The 26,058-nt window shown below is 43.5% G+C and overlaps 1 protein-coding gene and 1 non-coding gene across 4 annotated transcripts in view; both read right to left on the bottom strand.

The window, feature by feature from the left end:
• Positions 1–26,028, bottom strand: part of Uchl5 (ubiquitin C-terminal hydrolase L5) — a 30,436-nt gene extending 4,408 nt beyond the window's left edge. The window contains exons 1-11 of one of the 3 annotated variants that reach the window (XM_048357467.1): positions 25,824–26,027; positions 19,718–19,781; positions 18,327–18,432; positions 13,206–13,331; positions 13,064–13,125; positions 12,808–12,938; positions 11,075–11,138; positions 8,019–8,121; positions 7,204–7,317; positions 4,471–4,569; positions 956–1,099 (exon numbers count right to left, since the gene is read on the bottom strand). In XM_048357467.1, the coding sequence (XP_048213424.1) occupies positions 1,055–1,099; positions 4,471–4,569; positions 7,204–7,317; positions 8,019–8,121; positions 11,075–11,138; positions 12,808–12,938; positions 13,064–13,125; positions 13,206–13,331; positions 18,327–18,432; positions 19,718–19,781; positions 25,824–25,899 (990 nt within the window). In that variant the 5' untranslated portion in view covers positions 25,900–26,027 and the 3' untranslated portion in view covers positions 956–1,054. Of the gene's footprint in view, positions 1–955; positions 1,100–3,228; positions 3,265–4,470; positions 4,570–7,203; positions 7,318–8,018; positions 8,122–11,074; positions 11,139–12,807; positions 12,939–13,063; positions 13,126–13,205; positions 13,332–18,326; positions 18,433–19,717; positions 19,782–25,823 lie in introns of those variants that run through there. The other 2 variants (XM_048357468.1, XM_048357469.1) reach the window with 2 other exon arrangements.
• Positions 22,163–22,296, bottom strand: LOC125360304. Its single transcript, XR_007212698.1, has one exon. It is a non-coding gene; the product is annotated as a small nucleolar RNA U109 (small nucleolar RNA).
• Positions 26,029–26,058: the final 30 nt, after the last annotated feature.

Here is a 26,058-nt window from a genome sequence, read left to right as displayed (position 1 = left end):
AGCTAGAAAGGGGGAGGAGGAGTACAGGTTCAAATCAATAAAATGAATTACATTCTATTTATAATAAAATGTTAAAAAGTCACTTAGCCCCCCCCCCCAAATGTGGCTTGACAAAACAGGTTATTTTATAAAAAGTTTTATAACTTGCCTTTTAAAGTTTAACTTGGGGGGGGGGGGCGAGAGAATAGGAGCAAGAATCATAATACAATATTGTTTTCTAAAATAAAACCCCAAGCAAGGGGAAAAAAATCTGTTGTATGCAAATTGTCTACGGCTCACGGACAGTGGCTGAACTAAATTTATTTAAATAGGATAAAAGTATTCTCTAGTGCAGCTGCCACCTTCCTTTATAAAGCACGTAAGTTGAACCAGGGTCGAGATTGTTCTCCATAAAGAACACTCTGCCAAATCGAGAGTGCCACCACGCCGCTTCACAAGTTTTTGGTGGGGGAGGGGCCGCGCTCCCACCTCCAGCCTACAAGGTGTTGGCAAGCGGGAATTTGTATACCATCCAGAATTCCTGGAACAGTCCCACAACAAAGCCACCCCATTTTAAGAACGTTCGTTACAGTAAGACTGGCCGCGGCGATTTACCGGGTAACGTGCCCTGCTGGCAGCGGTTTGAAAGCAATTGTACGGGAGCCGCCCGGTGGTTCGCAGGAGGAGCTCGGTGTGCTCGCTGAGATCCAGCGTCCAGATCCTCCCGGCGAATCAAAGGCAGAAGCTGCTTGCGCTCCCGAGCGGCCTGGCATCACGCGGTGTTCCGAGCCGGTTTCAGGGGTGGCTGGGGGGGGGGGGGGCTCGCCGTGGTCCTCAGCGCGGCTGCGCCGCTGCAGGCAGGCCCGCCGTCGAGGAGGAGGAGGAGGAGGAGGGTGAGCAGGCGCTGGCGTTCGGAGGAGGCGGGCAGGGGGTGGAGTCCATGCAGTCAAGACAAGTGGCCAGGGCGGCCGGGGACGGCCGGGGACGTGCACGCGGCTCGGGATGTGGCCCCCGTTCCCTGCCGGTCTCCCCGCGAGAAACCGCGCGCCCGCGTCCACATCCCAGAGCGGCCGCTTCACTTGGCTTCCTGCGCTTTCTTGGCGTTCTGCTTTTCCTTTGCCTGGCAAGGGAAGCGAGCCGATTAGCCAATCGCCAGGCCGGCGCCGCGCATGCGCGCACGGGGCGGGCAGCGCGGGCAGCGCGGGCAGCCCCGGCCAGGCCCAGGCCCGGCGCGCGGTTCAGCGAACCGACCAGCATCCCCCGTGGGGTCGTGCAGGCCTCACTGCTCTGGGGATTCCATCTGAGGCCTGGTGCACTTTGACGGCAACACATTCAATGGCCTTGCTATTACACAATTTAAAACTGAAAGAATTCCCATAGATTACACAGGAAAAACAACAACAACAAAAAAAAAAAATCGGCTGAGCGCCAGGGGCTCGCCCCTGGGCTGGTTCAAAAACAGCCTGGATAGGTCAAGGCCATTACGACTGTTATCTCCAATTAACCACCAAAAACACACTGTAGCTCAAGTGGTAGAATACCACCAGCCTTGAGCAAAAAAGCTCAGGGACAGTGTGTCGACTCTAAGAGTTCAAGCCCCAAGACACACACACACACACGTCAGTATACCCAGACAAGTCTCTTTTTTTTTTGGGGGGGGGGGCAGTCCTGGGCCTTGGACTCAGGGCCTGAGCACTGTCCCTGGCTTCCTTTTGCTCAAGGCTAGCACTCTGCCACTTGAGCCACAGCGCCACTTCTGGCCGTTTTCTATATATGTGGTGCTGCGGAATTGAACCCAGGGCCTCATGTATATGAGGCAAGATCTCTTGCCACTAGGCCATATCCCCAGCCCAAGTCTCTTATTTTAAAATAATGAAAATGCAGTTTATTTTCTGGCATTCTTTTAAATGAATGTACACGCTTCTTTCCTATTGATATCTGAATATACTTAACAGAATGTCTAGTGAAAATTTACAAAAATAAATTTATTGCTTTGTAGGAGAATTCAATCAGCAAATATTAAAAAAAAACAACCCATACATGAAATTGTATAATTCAGATATACTCAACTCAGATATATAACTGAGCATTCCCACATACTTTATAAACAGATTTCATTCAGTTGCTCAAAGGTTCAGCAGGTACAATCCCCTGTGTGTTACCCAAGAATCAACTCAGAGCATTGGCACTATCGTCTTTGCTAAAAATGAAAGATACTACCGTATTTCTAAATAGCATGAAAAAAAAACACACCATCCTCTATAATGTGCCAGTAGCATGTTAAAAATTACTGGGGCTGTTATTCTACATGTGAAGGAAAGCCTGATATGGGCAGATACAGTTCAATTGATTGGGCAGGAAGTGAGGCTCTATCCAAAAAATAACCAGAGCAAAAACATGCCTTCCAGTAAAGAACTGAATTGAAACCCAGTACCACCATTTATCATATCCTTAGTTCCTCCCTGGCCAGCAAATAGTTACAGCTACATTGGTGAATAACTAAAAATACTTCAAGAATTCCAAACTAATGATGAGCCTCAGTTTCTTCAGAACGTAGGAGGAATAGCAGCTACTGCATATATACAAGGATTTCATGTGTTTCATATCACATATACAGTATTATTAGAATGGTTTCCAGAAAAAGGCACAAGTGGGTCAATAAGTACTTCCTCCAAAAATAAAATGCAAACAGAACAAATGGAGCAGGTGTCCTAGTGATATCTGGTATCACACACTGCCACCTCGTGTCCAGGGGAAAGTGCTATGGCCCACTGCTTACGATTCTAACACTGAGCTGGAAATCTGGTGCTCTGAATGCCCTCAGAACACTTGGGCAAAGCTGGGTGCCTGCGGCTGATGGCTGTAATCCTCGCTACTCATCTCCAATTAACCAACAGAAAACCGCAAGTGGAGCTGTGGCTCAAAGTGGTCAATTGCTGGCCTTGAGCAAGAGCTCAGGGACGGTGCCCAGGCCCTGCGTTTCAAGCCTCACGCCTACCAATCAATCAATCAATATTGGGGCAGATACTACCATAAAAAAATGAAAACTTTTTTCTACTTTGCACAATAAAATATCAAAGACAAACCTTAAGGCAACACTTACAATGTCAGTGACACCTTACCAGAGGTTTCAATCCAATTCAAATCAATTCTGCAGATAATGTTATTATTTTTCACTGAGAAACATCTCATGGTATTTAGTACAAAGAACACTTTAACCATGCAATTCTGAAAACCACAGGAGCCTAATTTTTCATTTAAAACTCAGCTTCCCATGTTGGAATACTCTGAGACGCATAAAGAGGAAGAAGAATATGTGTGAAAGAAAAGACTTAGCAATCTACTGCTAAAGTTGGAACTCATGATACATTTAATAGCAAAATCTGAAAGAACTCAAATTTCCTATTAATTGAAACTGATCGTGAGAAACAGCTGATTTGTAAACTTTTAAAAATTAGTAAGGAAAATATACCTACCATATGTTCTGGTCTTTATATTATCTTAATGGTCCAGAATGTTATTTGCCTAGCTCCTGCTAGGCTTCTCAAAGTGTTGCTCAAAATGTGGTACTCGGGTAAGCTGTATTAGAATGGCTAGGGGAACTTAGTCAAGATCCCTTTACTAGCACAATGTCTGCGGAGGCCCGGGCGACGGACGGGTATGGTGAAGAGTGCTGCCCGTGAGGTCATTTGCAGAAACGCTGATTTACAGCATAAACTTAGGAACAACTTAATTGCCTTGCATTTATGATACAAATATTAAGTGCCTTTGAGTGAAGAAAAGAATCTTAGACATCATTTTTCACTCAATTTCTGTTAGCCTCACAGATAAGATCCTGGATGGATCATTTCCTAGTCCAGACTAGTCTCTGATCCCCTATCACGTGCATTACAGATCAAAACTTTGTATTTAAAAAAAAAAAACAAACCCAAAACTATGATATCAATTCAAATGTATGCCAAACTAGATATGAAAACTGGGAGGGGGGAATATGGCCTAGTGGCAAGAGTGCTTGCCTTATATACATGAAGCCCTAGGTTCGATTCTTCAGCACCACATATGTAGAAAAGGCCAGAAGTGGCGCTGTGGCTCAAGTGGCAGAGTGCTAGCCTTGAGCAAAAAGAAGCCAGGGACAGTGCTCAGGCCCTGAGTTCAAGGCCCAGGACTGGCAAAAAACAAAACAGAGGAGAAAAAAAAACCCAGAACTATGATATCAATTCAAATGTATGCCAAACTAGATATGAAAAATCTGCTATCTAAATTATTTACATTAAATTTAGGCTTTGCTCAACTAAAAGTGTTTTAAATTTTGGTTTAATACTAAAATTGTTGGGCAATTCTTTGTATTTATACCATAGTATTCAGCCAAACCAATTCTTGTAGAATTTAGAACAGGTAAATGCTAAAGAATAAAACTAAAAGTGCTTCAAGAAATTTTACCTCAGCTTATGCAAAAGAAAAGCTATTACTCATTAACCTTAAAATATTTACCTTCTCTACGAGCGGTATCAGCTGCTGGTGCTCTGCTAGTGTCTTTAACAACTCCATAATAAAAGGCAGATAATTATGCTTCCTTCGGATATTTTCAATCTGAAAGTAAAACATCAAATTACGCTGATTACACTTCTACTTTGCATCTAATTTAATACAGAAATGTGCTCTAGCTTCCCACCCCCAGCATAGCAGTGGCTGTTAAATGTGCAATCTAAGGCTAATTACAAAAGAACAAACTATAAGCTGCATACTACTAGTGTCTGAGGCCTATAATCCAAGTTACTGAGGAAGCCAAGGCCTGAGAGCCACAGCACCACTTCTGGCCATTTTCTATATATGTGGTGCTGGGGAATCGAACCCAGGGCCTCATATATATGAGGCAGGCACTCTTGCCACTAGGCCATATCTCCAGCCCAGGACTCTTTTATTTTTTTTTTTTTTGGCCAGTCCTGGGCCTTGGACTCAGGGCCTGAGCACTGTCCCTGGCTTCTTCCCGCTCAAGGCTAGCCACTCTGCCACTTGAGCCACAGCGCCGCTTCTGGCCGTTTTCTGTATATGTGGTGCTGGGGAATCGAACCTAAGGCCTCGTGTATCCGAGGCAGGCACTCTTGCCACTAGGCTATATCCCCAGCCCAGCAGCCCAGGACTCTTATCTCCAAAATACTCAGCAAAAAGTGGGACCAGAGGTGTAGCTCAAGTGGTAGAGCATCCGCATAGCAAACGCGGAGTTTAAGCCCCAGTACTGCCATAAAGAAATTATAAAAGTATATTTAAGGTCTACATGAACAAATTAATACTTGCTACTGTACTGCTACAACTAATCAGCTTGATTTGTGACCAAGGACAAACTTTGGGATTATTTTTATCAAAAAGAGAAATGTGCTGGGTATCAGAGGCTCACACCTATAATCCCAGCTAATTAGGAGGCAGAGATATGAGGATTGTGGTTCAAAGCCAGCCTAGGTAGAAGTTGAGAGACTCATCTCCAATTAAACAACAAAAAGCCAGAAGTGGAACTGTGGCTCACGTGATAGTGCGCATAGTAGCATAGAGCAAAAAAAGCTGAAGGACTGGCTGGCACCAAATTTAAAAAGAAGCAAAAAGGGCTGGGGATATGGCCTAGTGGCAAGAGTGCCTGCCTTGTATACATGAGGCCCCGGGTTTGATTCCCAAACACCACATATGCAGAAAATGGCCAGAAGCGGCGCTGTGGTTCAAGTGGCAGAGTGCTAGCCTTGAGCAAAAAGAAGCCAGGGACAGTGCTCAGGCCCTGAGTCCAAGGCCCAGGACTGGCCAAAAAAAAAAGAAGGAAAAATATGTGAATTAGTGGGAAACAATGGCTTATCTAGAGACCGCTTCCTGAGTGATGGAATTTCCACTGCCGTTGAATTATTGCAGACTGGGCTTGACAGGGGTGCAACTGACTGCCCTTCCACAGCACAGAGCTCCGCCATTTGTAAACGCATTGCAACATTCTCTTCATTAAAATGTGAGGGTTTGCTTTTTTTTTTTTTCACATCTCAGACTTTCTATGGCCTCTTATCAGTTTTTGTAGTCAAATAAGTTAAATCCTTTATTATTTTATCTATCTATCTATCTATCTATCTATCACTAAAACTCAGGGCCTGGGCTGGGAGTGAGGCTTAGTGGTACAGTGGTTGCCTAGCATGCTTGAAGCCCTGGGTTTGATTCCTCAGTACCACATCAACAGAAAAAACCAGAAGTAGTGCTGTAGCTCAAGTGGTAAAGCGCCAGCCCTGAGCACGGAGAGGCTCAGGGTCAGTGCTCAGGCACAATCTCACTTGGCTTTTTCTGCTCCAGGACGGCGCTCTACCACCACTTTGACCCACAACTTCACCTTGTTCTGCTAGTTAACTAGAAATAAGAGTATCTCAGGGGCTGGAAACGTGGCTTAGTGGTAGTGTGCCTGCCTAGCATGCATGAAGTCCTAGGTTCGATTCCTCAGTAACACCTAACAGAAAGGGCTGGAAGTAGCCCTGTGGCTCAAGTGGCAGAGTGCTAGCCTTGAGTAAAAGAAGCTCAGGGACAGTGCTCAGGCCCTGAGTTCAAGGCCCAGGACTGGCAAAAAAAAAAAAAAAAAAGAAGAAGCTGGGCTGACGCTGTGGCTCAAGTAGTAGAGCACCAGCTGTCAACAAGGAAACCTTGAATGCAAGGTACTTGCTGAATTCAATCCCTTCTGGAGGGAGGGGGAGAAGCCTTCGGAGATAGCCGAAAGTTGCTCCCAATGGATTGTAGATGGGGTGATTTGACATCAGCAGGAATAATATAGTAAGCTGAAGCTCTAATAGATTTAAAAATCTGCTCACGAGGACAGTTTTGTGGGGTTTTAAATTTCGGTGTCAGTACTGAGGCTTGAACTCAGGGCCCAGGTGCTGTCCCTGATCTTTTGTGCTCAAGGCTAGTCCTGTACCACTTGAGCCACAGCTCCACTTCCGAATTTTTGGTGATTAATTGGAAAGAAGTGTCTCATGGACTTTCCTGCCTGGGCTGCATGATCCTGAGATCTGTTAGGATTATAGGTGTGAACCAACCGTCCCCAGCTCAAAGAAATGTTTAAAAGGAACCACACTCCTCATCTTTGTAGGGTGTCAGAAAATCAACATGTTATGCTGAAAATTGAGAAGAAAAGCCACCAAGCATTCAGCAACCTTATCTCAAACCACATTACTTTTATTAAAGCATTAGAGGAATGTAGGTTTTGAATCATACCTTGTATCTCTTTAGTTTTTGTACTTCTTCTTCAATAAGCATCTGATTCCTGGCCAGTTCTGACTGAATAGCACTTAACGTGTGGCCGCCCTCATCGGTGTCCATAGGTTCCTCCTTGGGAAAGAGGAAATGGCACACCCTAGTGACTGAGCTTATGTGCAGAACATGTAAATGGCTGACAGAGACCCAGAACTTTCACATTCCTACTCCTCACGTCCGAGACAGTTTCAGTCCAGTAATAGCAAAATGAAAGGAGCAAGTCCTGAATAGTACTTTCCAGATTCCTGGAATAATGCAAATAAATCTCTCACCTAAGATAAACTTAAGTCTGTAACATACAATGTTGCTACAGTCCTCTACTATGCTACAAAGTAGATTTTGGTATCCTCTTAAGGAATGTAATCAAGGCTAAGACTTTGTTCTACTAATAATTGTCCTTTTCTATCATATTTACTACGGAAAAGTAACCATAAAGATTCCATGTAAATGTAAATATATACCCAGCAAACTCTGAGACAAGTTCTAACTTGTGTAGCGCAAGACGAGTTCATTGCTAACCCTTGTCTGGCATTTGTCAGTCACTGTGGTTAGTAAGTGGCTTACACGCAAGGGTTCTGTATGTGCACGGCCTCCCTGGGCCTCAGATGACCTGAGCAGTAACTGCGACTAGCCTCGTACCACAAGAGGTGGCAAAGCTAGAACCCAAGTCTAGGCCTGAATCCCAAGCGTGTTCTGTTTAAAAAAATAGAAAAATAAAGCACATACATTTCCCAGGATAATAAGCTACAGCACTGTAATAAAACACGGTCACAAACCTCTGCAAGCTGTCTTTGTAACTCTGCTATCTTCTGTTCGTATATCATTTTTCTGTCAGACACAATGGCCATTAAGTTAAATCGAATCTCTCCTTCACTGTACCTAGAAAAAAGTTATTTTAAAATTTAAATGTAATAAAATGATAGAGCCATCATTATAATTATGGTTACCATATAGTTTTTCAGGATAAACAAAAATCGATCAATTGTCTCACAATAAAAATTGGTATTTTTAAAGGTTTGTAGATGAGAGTTTAACTATGGCAAACAAATTAAATTTTACCACTCACAACTACTTTTAAATATCCTAAAACAATGCTAGTTCCACTTAAAACAATAGAAATGATGAACGTTTGTTTCCATTATATTTCCCTAACTTTATAAAAACTACAAAATCCTAAGGAGATCTGAGGATTAACATTTAAAGCCATACAGGTCAGGAAAGCTGGTAGCACTCTGTCTCCAAGTAACCAGCAAATTGCTGGCAGTACAGCTCAAGTGGCTGAGCACTGGCCTTTATGGGCAAGGAAGAGCCATAGGACCCAGGTTCTCACTCACGTCCAGGACTGGCACCAACAAACGTATAAACAAGGTATAATTGAAAACTTCCCAAATCTCAAGGGGGAAGGCACTCTAGAGATTTAAGAAGCTAAGCAGGATCCAGACGGAATGAGTGTGAAGTAATTCACAGTAAGAAACATCCTAGTCAACCTTTTTTTCTAGATATATTTTTTGCGTATTTATTATTATTATTATTTTTTTTTTTTGGCCAGTCCTGGGCCTTGGACTCAGGGCCTGAGCACTGTCCCTGGCTTCCTTTTGCTCAAGGCTAGCACTCTGCCACTTGAGCCACAGCGCCACTTCTGGCCGTTTTCTGTATATGTGGTGCTGGGGAATCGAACCCAGGGCCTCATGTATACGAGGCAAGCTCTCTTGCCACTAGGCCATAGCCCCAGCCCCCGTATTTATTATTTTTAACAAAGAAAAAACTTCTATCTCCATTTCTTAGAGTTTATTTCAATAAATATCTTAGTCAAACTTCTTAAAACTAAAGAAAAAGACTTGCTGAGTGCCTGGCTCACGCCTGTAATCCTAGCTACTCAGAAGGCTGAGGTTTGAGAATTCCGTTCAAAGGCAGCCAGACTTCCTCCTACAAAGTTCATGAGTTTCTCATCTTCAATTAAGAAGAAAAAAGCCAGAAGTGGCGCTGCAACTCAAGTGGTAGAGTGCCTGCCTTATGCACAAAACCTCCAGGGCGGTGCCCAGGCCACAACTTCTTCCAATAGCATGAGAAACACCACACCTACGGGAAGCTGACAGGAGCTTATTATCAGAAACCATGATGACAGAAGGAAGGGATAAAACTCTCTTCCTGTGTAGCAAGAAAGACTGTCCAACTTGGATCTACATGCCTGAAAATATGCTTGAGGAAGGAAGGAGAAATCAGGGGATTTGCAGATGAAGAAAAATAAGGACTCTGTTCCTGGAGGACCCATGCTAAAACATAGTTTCTAAACAGAAAAAGAAATGATGAAAGGAGTCCTGGAACACCAGAGAAAGAGTGAAAGTATAGATAAATACAGTATGTGTCCTTCTCATGTTCCATCATTTCATGATTGAAGCAAAAACTGAACTTGATCTTCTCATAACATATAGAGAAATTACAAAGATAATTGTGTCTTTAACAGGGAAAGAAGACAAGGTTATGCTCATTACTCTAAAACTCTAATATGCTGAGAAGACTCAAAAAATACTGCAGATAAAAACGGGATTTTAAAAAAGTGTTTGAATAACAGCAAAATGGGAAGGAAAACAGAGAAGTGGAAAAAAATTTAGAAAGGGCAAAATTAAACTACTGTAAGTAATCATTAAGTTTATATTAACTTCATATGCAAGTTAGTGATAACTAAAATTACATTTAAAGAAAAATGAAGTAGAGTTCTCTCATCTACCTCATGCGGAGATTTACTCACTATAGGAATCAAGTCTGTGTACTGGCAAAAAGGATAAAGTTAAAAAAAAAACAATGAACCCAGAAATAGAATCACCCAAGCAAGCCCTGTTTGTTTTTTCTAACAAAAGTTTCACACGAATTTACGTGAGGATGGTAAGCTTTTAAACAAGTAGTGACAGAAATACTGAATATGTGTAAGTAAAAATAAACACATATACAAATGAAAATTACTTCAAAATTAACCACAGGGGCTGGGAATATGGCCTAGTGGTAAAAGTGCTTGCCTCGTATACATGAAGCCCTAGGTTCGATTCCTCAGCACCACATATATAGAAAAAGCTGGAAGTGGTGCTGTGGCTCAAGTGGTAGAGTGCTAGCCTTGAGCAAAAAGAAGCCAGGAACAGCACTCAGGCCCTGAGTTCAAGCCCCAGGACTGGCAAAAACAAAACAAAAAAACAAAAACAAAATTAACCACAGACTTAAATGTAAAAACCTTTATGGGAATCCAACCAAGCAGGTGTACCAAGCAAGAAAACAGAACGGTACCATCTAGGCTCAGGCCAAAAAGCAACAGCATGTGACTACAAGGGAGCCAGGAATAAATGGGCAATCCTGATGAAGCACACTTCATTTGGACTAAGACTTCTCACTCATGAGAGATGATAACAAGCTGGCCCGAGACTATCTGGAGGCAATGAGTCTGACCAGGGAATGTCATCTAAAGTATAGAAAGAACACGAGGGTATCGACAGTAAACAAAAACCTAACGAGCAGGGCAGTGACTAATAATCCCAGCAACCCACAAGGCCAAGACCTGGAAAAAAAATGACTTGAAGGCAGCCTGAGGAGAAAAGTGTTCATAGCAGATTCACCATCCTCCAATTCAACATCGTCAGCCTCAAGAATGCAGAGACTAACTACCGTATACATCACCATGCCCAGCAACAAGCCACATTTCTCAGTAAGACTCACTGACTCTTGAATAGATCTCCTGAATGAGTTAGTCAAATCAAGTACATGAACAAACACAAGGTGAAAAGAATCAAGTGAATGCAAAAACAAAAGCACAATGTTATGCCAATAATATTAGGAGAGCATTTACTTTTGTATTCTTTTTTCTATGACTGGCCTTACTGCGCTAATCCAGTCATCTTGATTACATGCGCCTAGAAAGAAATGTAAAAACAGTTAAAATTAGTAAAAAGCGGTAGTAACGGTCTCTCAAAGGTTTCATCTAAACTATTATACACATACTTTAGCAAATCCAGGACAGAAGTCCCTTTTTCCCTTTTTGTTTTAAGACAGGGTCCTGGTGAGGCCTCTCGGGCAGACCCTACCCCCGGCTCCCACGTGCCGTGATTGCAGGCATGAGCCGCCATGCCTTCAACAGCTGGAGAAAGAGTATTAGCATGACCTGCACTGTCACATTATCATGTGACATCTTAGGCATCAAACAAATATTTAGCCCCAAACTCTGGGAAATTAAGGACCCTCATTTTACAACTGATGAAACTTGGGCTTTGAATAAGCCAGTCAATGTTAGTAGAAAGAAAAAACTAATTGTTTATGTCTGCCTCTCCACAATCATAACTGTATTTTAGGAAAAATAAAAATGAAAACGACAGGGTTGGAGGCCTGGCGCAGCAGGCAGAGGCACAGCCAATGAGTAGAAGAGGCAGACGCTGAGCTCTTGTCTGACATGGAGAAAGGAATCCAGCCATAATGGAAGACCAATTCTACTCAAATGTTTTAACTCTTTTTGCAAGAAATTAAAGCATAGTTGCAGTAAACTGGCTGCTGTTTTTTTTTTTTTTCACTTCTTCCATGTTTATGGTTTTAATGAATTAGGAATGGCTGACCAGAAAGAAGTCAGCAGAAAAAAATGCAGAGATCAGACCAATGACCCAAACAGGAAAATTACCTGTAACATAATTAAAGGATAGTCTACTTATTTTCAGACACGGAAAAATAAATGTCCTAGACACAGAAAGATAAATACTTTTAAGCATTAAAAACAGCACACAACTCTGCACAAGACAGACTATTGATCCTACATGCAGGATTTTATTTTCAAAGTACAAACAAGCCAGGTGTTGATAGTTCAAGTCTGTATGTAATCCTAACTACTCAGGAGTCTGAGATCTTAAGATCACAGTTTGAAGCCAGCATGGGACAGGAAAGACTGACATATTCTAGTCTCTAACTACCAAAAAAGCCTGACGTGGAGCTGTGGCCCAAGTGGCAGAGCACCAGCCTTGAGCAAAAAAAGCTTTTTAAAAAGCTCAAAAAAGTACCTGGGCCATGAGCCCAAGCGCAGAAGCGGCACTTTAAAAAAAATTTTTTATTTCTCAAGGATGAAGCAAACAACCCAGGACTTTATGTATCTAGATAAGTACTTTAGTACTTTAAGTACTTTAAGTACTTTAGTACTGAGCTAAACTCCTGGCCATTTTTGTTTTGTTTTGTTTTGTTTCTTCCAATCTTGGAGCTTGAACTTAGGGCCTGGGTGCTGTTCCTAAGCCTCTTTGATCTCAAGGCTAGCACTCTAGCACTTGAGACACAGAGCCACTTCCAGCTTTTTCTGAGTAGTTTATTAGAGATAAAAGTCTCACAGGCTTTCCTGGCCCAGCTAGCTTTGGCTCCCAATCCTCTGATCTCAGCCTTTTGAGTAGTTAGGATTATAGGAGTAAGCCACTGGCTTAAAATAAATAATTTCGTGAGCAGCTTAAGACCATCCTAGAATACTACCACACAGTAACTTTCACCTCTAAAATTTGAGCAGCATTGTAGCTAAAATAATAGTTAACAAACACTCAGTAACAAGAACCAGATTACCTAGATCAATTGGTCCTTCTCTTAATCCATCTAATTCATACAGTCTTCCATTAACAGGAACGTAACTGACGAAGTGAAAAGCATCTTCTTCTTTGGCTGATGTCTTTGTATCAAATTCAAACATTTGCTGTCTATGGTAAAGAAAACACAGAGATAAAGAAGCAAAAAAGAATTAAGAAAAGCAGAACAAAGGAGAGAAGAGCACGTATTTAACACAGGGGGAGAGAAGAGGACATATTTAACACAGGGCCTTTACCTGGCAAAACTGTTGTGCACTTGTCGAATCACATCTGAATTGCTCAACGCCAACCCTTTCATCTAAAAGAATTTGAAAAGTCGATTAAAACAAGACCAATCATGAATAAGTCACTTCAGGATCAAGAAAAGACCATACTCACAGCTGCATCAAAACTTTGTGAAAATTCCTTAAACTCTGATAATGTCTCTCCTAAATGAACATCTTGATGGGTACAGTTCAGTAACACACTCACGATGGCTTGGGTAGCACACGCATTGTTAATGACCTACAAAACAGACACGTGAAGATACTAAGGGTTTGTTTACAAAAATGTATTATCTGTTGAGAAACCCAAAACGATGAATTTATGTTTATATTTAATTCAAATTATATAATTTCTATTCTTGTCTGTTTTCAGGAATTTGCTGCCATCCCTGGAATTGTACATTTTAGGAACTAAAACTAAGTAAGTCATCTATGACATTAGTGATAGCCAATCCAGCTTTAGGTAAAAAGGCCAATTTTCCCAACTGAAAACATAGCTCATCACGAACCTATCCTCCAAGTCATTCATACCTGTGATCCTTGCTACTCAGGAGCTGAGATATGAGGATATCAGTGCTGAGACTCTTATCTCCAATTAACCACCAAAAAGCTCCAAGTGGCACTGTGGCTCAAGGGGTAGAGCATTAGACTTAAGCACAAAAGCTCAAGACAGTGCCCAGGTCCTGAGTTCAAGTCCCAGGACATCCCCCCACTCCAAAAGAACTTGTCCTCCCTTCTCTATTCTTCAATTCCTCCTTTGCTTATTTCTGCCTTCCAAAATATACTCCTTAATTCAGTACCTAGCACAACCTCAACCACACATAGTTGGCTGTCAAAGAAGTTCTACAACAACCCATGTTAATTTGATCTAATAGGGGTATACTATTGTCCATGTACTGTTTTTACTCAATCATATAGTGTTGTCATCTAGCTTTTACAAATGCATATTTAACATATTACATGGACCTTATACTTATCCAGAGGAGAAAACATTTCGCTAGCACCTACTAGGGGCCAAGTCATTTTCTTAAGCACTTTACAAATTCTTTTAATTCCTCCACCAACGATGACGAAGGAGTAGTTCTTATCCTTTTTTATACTGTGGGCACTGAGGTGCATGCAGGTTATGAAACTTCCCATGGAATACATAAGCAAAAGTTGATCAGGATCTAGAATCAAGCGATCTAGAATCTGCATAGGGAGCCATTATGCAATTTCCTATACAATAGAAGGCACACTCCGGGCTGGGGATATAGCCTAGTGGCAAGAGTGCCTGCCTCGGATACGCGAGGCCCTAGGTTCGATTCCCCAGCACCACATATACAGAAAACGGCCAGAAGCGGTGCTGTAGCTCAAGTGGCAGAGTGCTAGCCTTGAGCGGGAAGAAGCCAGGGACAGTGCTCAGGCCCTGAGTCCAAGGCCCAGGACTGGCCAAAAAAAAAAAAAAAAAAAAAAAGAAGGCACACTCCCACAGCACTTCTGCTGTAAGAGCGTCCAGTAGGAAAACACCCAAGATGATGAGAGGGAGCACCAAAAAGGCTAACTGCAGAGCTGAATGAATTCAAAAAGGATGGCTTAGTCCTGTCATTTCTGTTGCTATCTTACAAGTGTTGTTTTGAATTAATCTTTCCAGTAATGTTAGTTTATGATTTTACATTTTAATAAATTATCCTGCCTGTCTCAGAAGAAAATACTTCAACTCTTTGGTCCCTTTTAATTCTTGCAACCCTTGACTTTCTGTCTTGCCAGAGGCTCGAAAAGTCTGACGAGTATTTAGTATTGCTTATATGTTTTAGTTGTGCTATGTCTGTGAAATCCCTTGGCAAGACTATGCTCTCCCTTGGAGAACAGTCTTCTACACCCAAATATTAGCAATCACAATACCAACCCTTTGCAAATCCTCTCTGAGAGCCACCACATACAATTCAAAACCATTATATACCATTGTACAGAATAATGAATTCTGGAAGGTAGCACGTGAAAACGTAATTAGAACCTAATTAACACTTTTGCTGGTTTCTATTACAAGTGTTTTCATCTGAGGCACAATCCTGCAGTAAATTTGGATGAAAAGTTTTAGTGACTACAGGAGACCTTAAATGTGGCTAATTCTTAACAATGTTTTATGCTCCCTTTTTGGGGTGAAGTTATCCGAGGATGGAGTACCAAGAGTGAAGTTAGAAGTTAAAATTCACTTATTCACACTTTTCAAAATCATGAAATATTAAACATATTGTGAATGCTGGGCAAGGTGGGCAAACTACAGTAGATATCCTATGAAACATCTGTGATCAAGGACTTCAAATCTGCAATCTAGCATCTGAAAATTTTCCTTAGAAAACTGTGGCCAAAAAAAAGCCTCCTGTATTTAGACATTGTTAGGCATCAATATTTTATACTGTCTATGACATATTACAGTTCATCTTACATGTGTGTGAAGAACAGTAATTGTGGTATTGTGTGAATAAAACCAGCTCCTCAAGGTTTAAAAGTTTAGTGCCACCAAGAAGTTATGCGACACATAGTAAAGAACATTAAAAAAAAAAATGCATTCAAGCCAGGCAGCAGTGGCTCACACGTGCAATCCTATCTACTCTGGAGAATGAGACCTAAGGATCCAACCAGCCCAGGCAAGAGACTCCTAACTACAACTGACTACCACATACCTGGGGATGGCAGTTCAAAGCCAGCCAGAGTAAAAAGGTCCAGGAGACTATCATCTCCATTAACCCTCAAAAAGCTAGAAATGGAGGTGTGTGGCTCAAGTGGTAGGACAGCAGTCTTCCTTGAAAAAGCCAAGTGAGGGGCTGGGAATGTGGCTTAGCAGTAGAGAGCTCGCGGGGCATGCACGAAGCCCTGGGACGGATTCCTCAGCACCATATAAGCACAAAAGGCCAGAGGTGGCGCTGTGGCTCAAGTGGCAGAGTGCTAGCCTTGAGCAAAAAGAAGCCAGGGACAAGTGCTCAGGCCCTGAGTTCAAGCCCCAGCACTGGCAAAGAGAGAGAGAGAGAGAGAGAGAGAGAGAGAGAGAGAGAGAGAGAGAGAGAGTCAACATAAAAAGGAAGATTACAGTTTAGATATACCTGGGTATAAATACCTACTCAAAAATAATTAATGCAAAAAGGGCTGGGGGCATGGCTGGAGTGGTAGATATCCTATCTAGCAAGCATAAGGCCCTGAGTTCAAACCCTAGTGCTGGAAAAAAGACAAAGGAAAGAAACCATAAAAGATCAACAACTCCTACAAATGAACTTATCCCCATAGAAAACCAGGATAGAAAGGAGAAAGGAATTTCACGGAGGACACAGGAATACATATAAGTAACATTTCAATATAAGTGATCAGAGAGACCTAATGCAATGTAACAACAAAATGCTATTTCAATATAAGGGATCATGAAGATGTTTAAGAACCAATTAGCATGCAAAAATTTTAAAAGCTCAGCAGTACCATGTATTGTAATATTTACCTCTGAACTCTTATTTTTGTTTTTTGTTTTTATTGCCAGTCCTGGGGCTTGAACTCAGGGCCTGAGCACTGTCCCTGGCTTCTTTTTGCTCAAGGCTAGCACTCTGCCTCTTGAGCCACAGCGCCACTCCTGGCTTTTTCTATATATGTGGTGCTTGGGGAATCGAACCCAGGGCTTCATGTATACGAGGCAAGGACCACTAGGCCATATTCCCAGCCCACTACCTCTGAACTCTTGACACTTTGCTAGTGGGACTGTACATTTGAACAGAATTTACTCTACTATGGATATACTGGAGAGATGTATAACAATACTTAGAGCACAATGATTTCCAGGACTCTAATGGAAAGCCCAAATGACAGTATACAACAATATGGCCACACAACTGGTATCAGATACCATGCAAAGTAAATGAACCATCATGAACAACTTACACTGAATCTTAATATTAAGTAGGAAAAGTCTTCAAAAAATATCACAAAGAACATACTTTATCAGGTTAAATCTTACATGCAAAATGGAACCAGAGGTGTGGCTCAAGTGGTAAAGCATTATCCTTGAGGGAAAAAGCCAAGTGAGAGTAGAAAGCCCTGATCTCTAATACTAACCAAATACTAACCAAAGTTGTAGTTATTCTTTTTGTGTGTATGTGCCAGTCTTGGGGCTTGAATTCAGGACCTGGGCACCTTCCCTAGCTTTTTGGATCAAAGCTAGCATGCTCTACTACTTTTGACTTTTTGGTGGTTAATTACAGGTAAGTTGTATGGACTTTCCTGACCAGGCTATGCTAGCTTCAGACCACGATCCTCAGATTTCAGCCTTCTGAGTAGCTAGGATTGTTAAGTATGAGCCACTGTCAACCAGCAATAATTCTAATTTTAAGGAAAAAACAATTGGTATGTCTTCCTCTTCTATTCTCATTCAATCCATTACGCATTAGAGGTACTAATTACTCCACTTCCTAAGTATGACCTGCTGAAATCTCTCTGCCCCTATCTCTACCTATGGTATATTGTGTACTCTCCTATAGTTTCTCTAGGCCTCTGCTATGTACACTTAATTCTATAGCAAGTCTCAAGGCCTTCCTTCTCTCCACTTTAACCAAGGTGATTTCTTTCAAATTAAGAGACAGGGGAGAATCCAGCTGGGTACTATAACGCCAGACATAAGATTTGAAAATATTTAAAACAAGGCATTCTTTTCACCAACTTCTTTGTTTTAGGGAATATAGTTCAATTTCACCTAGTATTACTTTAGCATTGGGATGTGCCTTAGTGGTAGAGCTCTTGCCTGGTATGCATGAGGCCCTTCATTTGACACCAAAAAAAGGATATTTATTTATCCTTTATGTAAAACTCTGTTCCTTTTTTTTTTTTTCTGCCAGTCCTGGGGCTTGAACTCAGGGCCTGAGCACTGTCCCTGGCTTCTTTTTGCTCAAGGCTAGCTAGCACTCTACCTCTTGAACCCCAGCACTTCAGCCTTTTCTGTTTATTTGGTGCTGAGGAATTGAGTCCAAGTCTTCATGCATGCTAGGCAAGCACTCTACAGCTAAGATGCATTCCCAGGCCCTACGGTTCCTATTTTTAAGCCACCTAATATTTTGTTAAATGTTTCCGTTTTACTTTCTAATATAATAAATATCAACATATACTCCCATAAAAATAATTTCTAAGTGTGTAAAGGAGCCTCTAGGCAAAAAGTCTAAGGACCACCACATTAAAAGCACAAAGCCTTCAGGACTGGAGATCGTGCAGAGACCATACATACCTGCTTGGCAAAAAATATTGTTTCAAGTCTGGAGTCCTGAACCACAGAACCTGCTGGTTCTTCTCCTGGCTGCCATTTGAAAAGGAAAATTAATCCATGAACAGGCCTACAAAATAAAAAGAAAATTAGTGACATCAAATCCTTCATAACCCATTACTAATATATTAACTACAGCCAAGCATCAGTGCTTAATTAATGCCTGTAATCAATCCTAGCAACTCAGAAGGCTGAGACCTGAGGATAGCAGTTAGAAGCCAGAACAGGCAGGAAAGTCCATGAAACTTACTTCCAATTAGCCATCAAAAAAACAAAAAACAAACCACAAGTGGAGCTGGGAGAGCCCTAGCCTTGAGCAAAAAAAAACAAAAACAAAAACAAAAAACCTCAGAGACAGCACCCAGGCCTTGACCTCAAGACCAGTACACACACACACACACACAATGACAGTAGCCATACCTTCAAGTTACCATTTTCCTTTTCTTTTCTTGGTAGTACTAGAGTTTGAACCTAAGTAGAACTCTGAATTCTATACTCCAGGCCTTCCGGCTTTCGATATTAACAAGATCTCAATTTGCTCGTACCAGCATGAATCCCGCATGAATCCCGCTCTCCCGGCACTGCTAGGATGGCGGGCACATGACACCAGGCACAGCCTGGTTGGTTCTGTTCGAGACCGAAGCTCAAACTTGGTATCCAGTCCTTTCCTCACTGGCTGGTGCCCTACTCCCGGAGTCATTCCTCCAACACCCCAAGCCTAGATTTCTAACACGAAGGAGCTGCACAAACTGCTGGCTTCCAACCATAATTCTTATGGCCTCCTGGGCACCAGTGAGCCACTTTGCCCAGCACCCATTTTTCCTTGCAAAAACCTATTCTGTCCCTATTGCAAGGTCCCAATAACACTCCCAACAATGAAATGCCTCTGCTCTTCCGTCTGCAGGTTGCAGAGTGGAAGCTGGATACCATGGAGGTCCGGGGAAGTCAGAATTAGAGGTGACAGGGATGGGGAGACTCATCCTGTTATTACTACATTTGGAACTTATACTAAAACTTTTCCAAGAAGCAATTACTAAACACACTTCCATAGCCTGACCCAATCGATATTTCTTATGATCAATGTGTTCCATAGCCTAACATTACTTACCCATAAGTGAAGTTTGTGAAAAAAAAAAAAAAAAAAAACCCAGCCAGTGCACTGTGAACGTGTCTCTGTTCACAGTTATGACCATGGTCCTCACAGGTTATCTACCGATGAGCCTCAGGTTCATGGTTATAAAACTGGAATACTATGTATTCCTCAGCATTAAAAACACTCAGAGAAAACAATGCATTTGGCCTAAAAGTCACAAGTGTAGGTATCTTATTTCTAACACAGCTTGAATTTTACTTACTTTAATTTTTCAAAACTCTCAGGCTCTAAACTCCATATTTCTTCTACTTGGGCTCCACGGCAACCTGAAAAAAAAATTTACTTTCTTTAGAAAACAAACTAATTCACTTTTTCCTTTACCACCAAGTACAGCATTAACTTAAAAAGCCACAGAGAGTGAACAAATGCAGCAGAGATACTCACTAGCCTCTATGTTGAAAACTATACAACTTGGGGTGGGAGGGAGTCAGGAGGGAAAAATTAGGAGATAGCTAGGGAAGGGGTGACACAATTCAAAAAGAAATGTATTCATTACCTGACTTATGTAACTGTAATTCCTCTGTACATCACTTTACAATAAATTAAATAAGAAGCCACTAAGACACACAAATTAGTATGTGAAAAGTGATAAAGCTCATGACCAAATGCTATTAATTCTCAATATATTATTCTATTATTCACAATTACGTTATTTCCATTATATTAGCACCCTATGACCAACTGTTCCATTTCTTTTTCAATCCTGGTCTCTTCCTCCTCTATTAAATTTCCCCTACCCTTTCTTTGCCCTCTTTTACAAGTTACAATGTACTCTACCCATCTCCCTCTCCAAATATTCTTTGCTTCTGGGACAGTTGCTACATATGGGGAGGCTGTACTCCCCAGGAAATACGTAGCAGTGTCTAGACATTCTTCGTGTTTGTTTTTTTTAAGGCCAGTTGTGGAGCTTGAACTCAGTCCCAGGGCTCTGTTCCAGGCTTTTTTTTTTTTTTGCTCAAGGCTAGCACTCTACCACTGGAGCCACAGCGCCACTTCTGACTTTTTCTCCTTATGTGGTGCTGAGGAATTGAACCCAGGGCTTCATGCATGCGAGGCAAGCACTCTACCCCCAAGCCACATTCCCAGCAGAGACACTCATTACTGTCACTAGAGGGAGCAACAGAGGTGGTAGAGGTCTACTGGAAGGGAGAGACCTACATGCCATAGGACAGCCCTCACAAGAACTTTGACTAGGGGCAGGACTGTGCAAACCTGTGGTCTCAGCTATTTGGGAGGTAGAGGCAGAACTTTCGGGGCCTAGGAGTCCTGGCCAGCCTGGGCAACATCATGAGACAGACATTGAGACCCCCATCTCAAAACAGAAAGCAGTATCTGGCCTAAAATGCCAACAATGCCAACCAAAGCTGAGAAACCCTGTTAACAGACAGTAAAATGTATCTTGTGGTTGAGCACCTAACCTCAGAATACCAGTATGGATCATGACTCCTCCATTTACTAGTACATGACCTTTCACCTCTTCATTCCCCATACTCCAAGTTGCTAAAGGAATAAAAAACATTACAGCCTAGCACTACACGCTAGCCCCACTAAACGCTAGCTAGTGTAACACAATACAAAACAATGACTACATCTACCAGTGTCTCTTCCATCTACAGTGCTTTAAATGCATTTTCTCTTAACTACTACAAGGCAGGAATTTAATGAGAGAGGATTTAGAATGTTAAATGGTTTGACAAAATTTATTACAGCTAGTTTGTGTTCCAGGAAATGAAAAGCCACATCTGGTCCCAGAGTCTAGGCACTTTTATTTCAGATCATTTTCTTGGCTCTGCTTGCTAGGCTGGCACTCTACCACTTTCTACCCCTTGAACCATGCCCTCCATCTCTGTTTTTTTGCTATTTTGGAGATGGAGTTTAGTAGACTTTTCTGCTCAGACTAGCTTCAAACCATCCTACAGATCTCAGCTTTCTGAGTAGGTAGGATTACAGGCATGAGCCACCTAGCTTCACCCTGTTAATTTCTACTCCTCAACTGGTACTCCAGATTTCCTTTCTCAGGCCAAAACAGAGTCAGCAAAATTACTAGCGCATCCTGCTATACCTACAGCTGTTAATCTTTATTAGTAAATTATCAGTTTGTTTTGTCACATGTATGTATTCTATGGGTGTGCACCATAACAATTAAAACAAATTATTTTGTCAGGTTCTTAGTGTAAATAAGAACTTTTAAGCCGGGTGCTAGTGGCTCATGCCTGTAATCCTAACTACTCAAAAGGCTAAGATCTGAGGACTGTGATTCAAAGACAGCCCAGGCAGTAAAGTCCATGAGACTCATCTCCAAATTAACCACTAGAAAAAGTCTCACTGACTTTTGCTGCCTCTGCTGGCTTCAAACTGTGATCTTCAGATCTCAGCCTCCAGAGTAGTTAAGATTACAAGTGTGATCCCCAAGACCCTGTAAATGCATTAATTTTAAAATAAACTTCTTGTTGTAATACTTGTGAATGCCAACTTTTAAAATATTATGACAGCTAAGGTTTGGAAACCTGGAACTATCTCAAACTTAAGTTTATGCCCAAAATTGAGCCTGTTCTTGGAACTATACCAGCTATCCAAGGCAGAAACCAGAGTCATTTTCACTTTCCCCCCACATCCTTTCAGTAGTCCTGTTGACTTCTCTTTCCTTTGATGTAGGAGAAATATACTACTACTCAACCTCTACTGGAAGGTTGGCAGCCCTGAGGACTCCTACTTCAATGTAGCATGTTATGGATGTATTCCTGCTCCACAAGAAAGAAGGAGAGGCATTTCCACATGCAAGAGGTCAATCGAACACAGCCAAGGATTGTCTACATTCCCCTCTCTACTCAACTACTACTGTCAAGCCAGGCACCTCACTCTCACCATTTTAAGGTTGAGACTTCTAGTCTGTGAAGTGAGCTCACAGCGTTCAGCCACACTAGGCACGCCACACTCATAACATGTCTGGCTTCCAAAAGTCGTCTCATTTCAATATATTTCAGTTTCATCCAAATCCCTTTGACAGTAAGTAGGTCCACCCCTGGGAGGGCTCCATGCAGATCCCCCCCCACACACACTTTAAATCTCCATCCAGTTACCTAGGCATTCCTGGAAGCAAGCAATTACCTCCCCCTTCTCTGAGGTCACACTCTAATCCACCTGGACACACCTCCCCCGTCACCCCCCCCCCCCCCGAGGTAAGGCATCATACTAGAGTGACTCTCCAGCCTTCTACTCCTGACTAGATTTAGTCACAGGCCAGCAGTTCGGCCTAATAAAGCTCTCTTCAGCCCCAATAGGTTGTGGAGTTCTCTATCATTGGTTGCCAACTTGAAAATCTCTTACAAATGATGCCAAGACCCTGAAAGGGCTTTGAGTCAGGGCAGGCAGATTTCCGTGTTTTTTCCCGTTTTTCCTCCTCTTTTCTGAGGAGTATCCCCAGTCCAGATGGCCCTTTTTCCCCAAACTGAGCTGCTGTGAGACGCCACCAATAAATACCACTGCTGGCCTCTACATTCATATCGCTCTGGTGAGTGAACTCGCTCTACAGGTTTGTCGCTCTTTCCAGACATGGTACCACACCAGAGAACTTCTCAGGCCTGGGGCCTGGTTGCTGCTTCCATCCAGTTAAGTTCTCATTTACTCACCAAACTTATTTCCTCCCACGCTTCTAATGGGGTGCTTCAACTCAGGCCTGATGCAGGAAACCCCTTTGGAATGCCTTCTGCACTCATTGGAGGTTTTATCCCTTAAGGACTGCATCAACCCAAAACTCCTAATTCATTCTTGTACTTATATCTGGCCACAGTACCAACTGGACAACCTATCCTAATGGCCTTCTATGGTAGATACATTTTCAGGACGGACTGAGGCCTATCCCAAAACAGAGAGTGCTGTTGCTGTTGTCTTTGTCCTAATAAAAGAAATTGTTCCTAGGTTTGGCCTACCCAAGTCACTTCAATCTGACAATGGACCGGCCTTCATCTCCAAAGTGACCCAACAGGTGGCAGCCTCTCTAAATATCCAGTGCAATCTTTACATTCCTTGTAGGCCTCAGTCTTCTGGAAAGATTGGGTGAGCGAATGCGCTCATTAAAACACAACTTTCTAAGCTTTCTTTTAGAGCTCCAGCAATCCTGGCCAGAATTGTTACCTCTGGCGCTCACATACCTCTCCCCGCGGCCCTACTTTTCTCAGCCCCTTTGAATTAATGTATAGAAGGCCTGTTCTAGGTAATTTACCGACTGAGGGTAGACTCCACTAATAGACTACCTTCCTGTCCTAACCTTTCTTAGCACATGTTACGTCAACATGCTGAGCAATGTCTCCCTCGGCCTCATGAAGGCCCCTTTCCCACTTGCCTGGGGATCAAGTGTTTCTCAAGACCCTTACTCCATCTGGTTTACATCCTATACGGACAGGGCCTCACCAGGTTCTGTTGACCAATCCCACCAAGGTGAAGCTCAAGGGACAGCCACAGTGGATTCATCTATCAAGATTAAAAAGGGCTACTGCTCTTCTATACCAACACTGACGTAGAGGTACACCTGGTCCCCCCGACTTGGGCCTACCAAGGTAAAGCTGTCTCGAATACCTGAAGACCCAACCCTGGCATCAAGAGACCTCTTGGAGACTTCGTCTAAGAACCTACCACCAAGGGACAACTGCTGTTTGCTGCCTCATCCCGCCCCTTGCCAGCAAGAAGTAGCCAGGGGAAAGGCAGTATGTGAGGTCCACCCCAGGGAGGGCTCAATGCAGATGCCAGCACCTGTTTAAAGCTCTCACTAGTTATCTAGAGGCAGATACTTCCCGGCCCCCACTCTGAAGTCACACCTCCCCGACCCCCAACCATCTGTCTACACAGTGCCTTGGGTTTAGCAGTTGGCCAGCAGTTTGCTGAATAAGTTCTCTCTTCTGCCAAAATACTTGAAAATCTCTTACAGTACCCAGTGACAACAGGGCAATCCCAAAGATACAACATGGTGAGATGATGTAAATGCAGAAAATTGGCCATCTACTGACACTCGCTTTGAACCACTACGATTGGTATTGTTCAATGTAACCTGGCCTGAGCTGTACTTACCCAACTTGTTTTTCACTTGTTTCTCACTGTATTGCCCACATCCTTAAGCACCCCCCCCCAAGAATTTATCCTGTTTTATCACCTGATGATCAGATGATTTCCAGTTAAGGTCGTGGCGCCCTGACCAGTCTGGGACTGTTTAAAGTAACTAGGCACTGTGGTTATGCTAAAAGGGAAACTCCTGTGGCTTTTGGTTTTGTAAGCAGCCTGCCATGACAGCTGCATCTGCAGATCCCGACCTCCCTCGAGTGCAGTCCTGGCTTCAGTACTTTCTAGCTCAATAAAATTCCTTCCATCCCTGACTGTCATCTGAGTGATCTCATTGATCGTGTATTTCCGGACCCCATAACAATGGCCTCAGTTTACCCTTTCACCTTCAGATCCAACTCTTCCAGACCGTGACATTTTTTTTTTAATCTCAGCTGCTTCCTAAACTGTTTAAGTGGAACAAACAGCTTTTCCTTTTCCACGTGTACCTCCAAGACCTGAGTTCTGAGTATTTTCCGCATGCTCTTAATCTAACAATTACCCTGGTCTGTCAGTCCTTCAAAACATTATTTGCAATAAAAATGCCCAAATCCTTAACAGTATGCCCGAGACAAGCAACATATACTAAATATTATTCTAAATCTTCATCAGTGTGCTACAAGACATTTTGCATTAGCGTTTGTGATTCCGGGTACAAGTTCTGACAAAATAGTTACAAAGAGCAATCGAGGAAATGTGACAAATCAACACAAAGGTACGCCCCCCAGGCGAGGCAGGGCGCACCGCAGGAAGGAAGGGCACAAGTCCCGCGTTGGGGACCAGCAGGGAAGAAAAAGATCCCCGAGGCTGGGGGAGCAAAGCACGTGGCCTCCGATCGGGAGCTCGACGCTGAGAGAACCCACGCCGCTCCGCCGGGCCGCGCCCCCGGGGTCGGCTCGCCCCGCGAGCAGCCGGGAGCCGCGCGGGGCTCGGCCGCCACCCCGGAGGGGACACGCCCTGCCGGCTTCCCGGGCTCCTTCCCGGCAGGGCTGGGGGCCGCAGCGCCGCACCCGGCCGCACCGGCGGGGAAGAGACGGACGCGCGGGGCACCGGGGACGGGGGAGCTCGCGAGCCTGGAAGTGTGAGTCCCGGGCGGCGTCCGGCAGAGCGCGGGCCGAGCCCGTCCCGGGCCCCGCAGCCAGGCTCCCGCGCGGGCGGCCGCGGGGCCCGGGCCTGCCCCCAGCTCCCCGGCCCAGGACGGTCCCCTCGGTTCTCACCGAATCCTTTAATGAGCTCCGTGAAGACCCCGGGGTCGCTCTCCATGAGACACCACTCCCCGGCATTGCTCGACATGGCCCCGGCCGCACGCCGCCCCGTCCGCCGCCGCCGGCTCTGAAGCAAGCGCCGCCTCCGGTGCCGCCACCGCCGTCGCCGGCCACCGACCTCGGCAAACTCGCCGCGGAGCTCTTAAGCCCCACGTCACCCCGCCTCCTTCCCGACAGCCTCCGGGAG

The sequence above is a fragment of the Perognathus longimembris genome, chromosome 11, assembly GCF_023159225.1.
Source record: "Perognathus longimembris pacificus isolate PPM17 chromosome 11, ASM2315922v1, whole genome shotgun sequence".
NCBI lineage: Eukaryota > Metazoa > Chordata > Mammalia > Rodentia > Heteromyidae > Perognathus > Perognathus longimembris.
The sequence above is the reverse complement of the archived record's forward strand: the minus strand, read 5'-3'. Positions and strand labels throughout refer to the sequence as shown.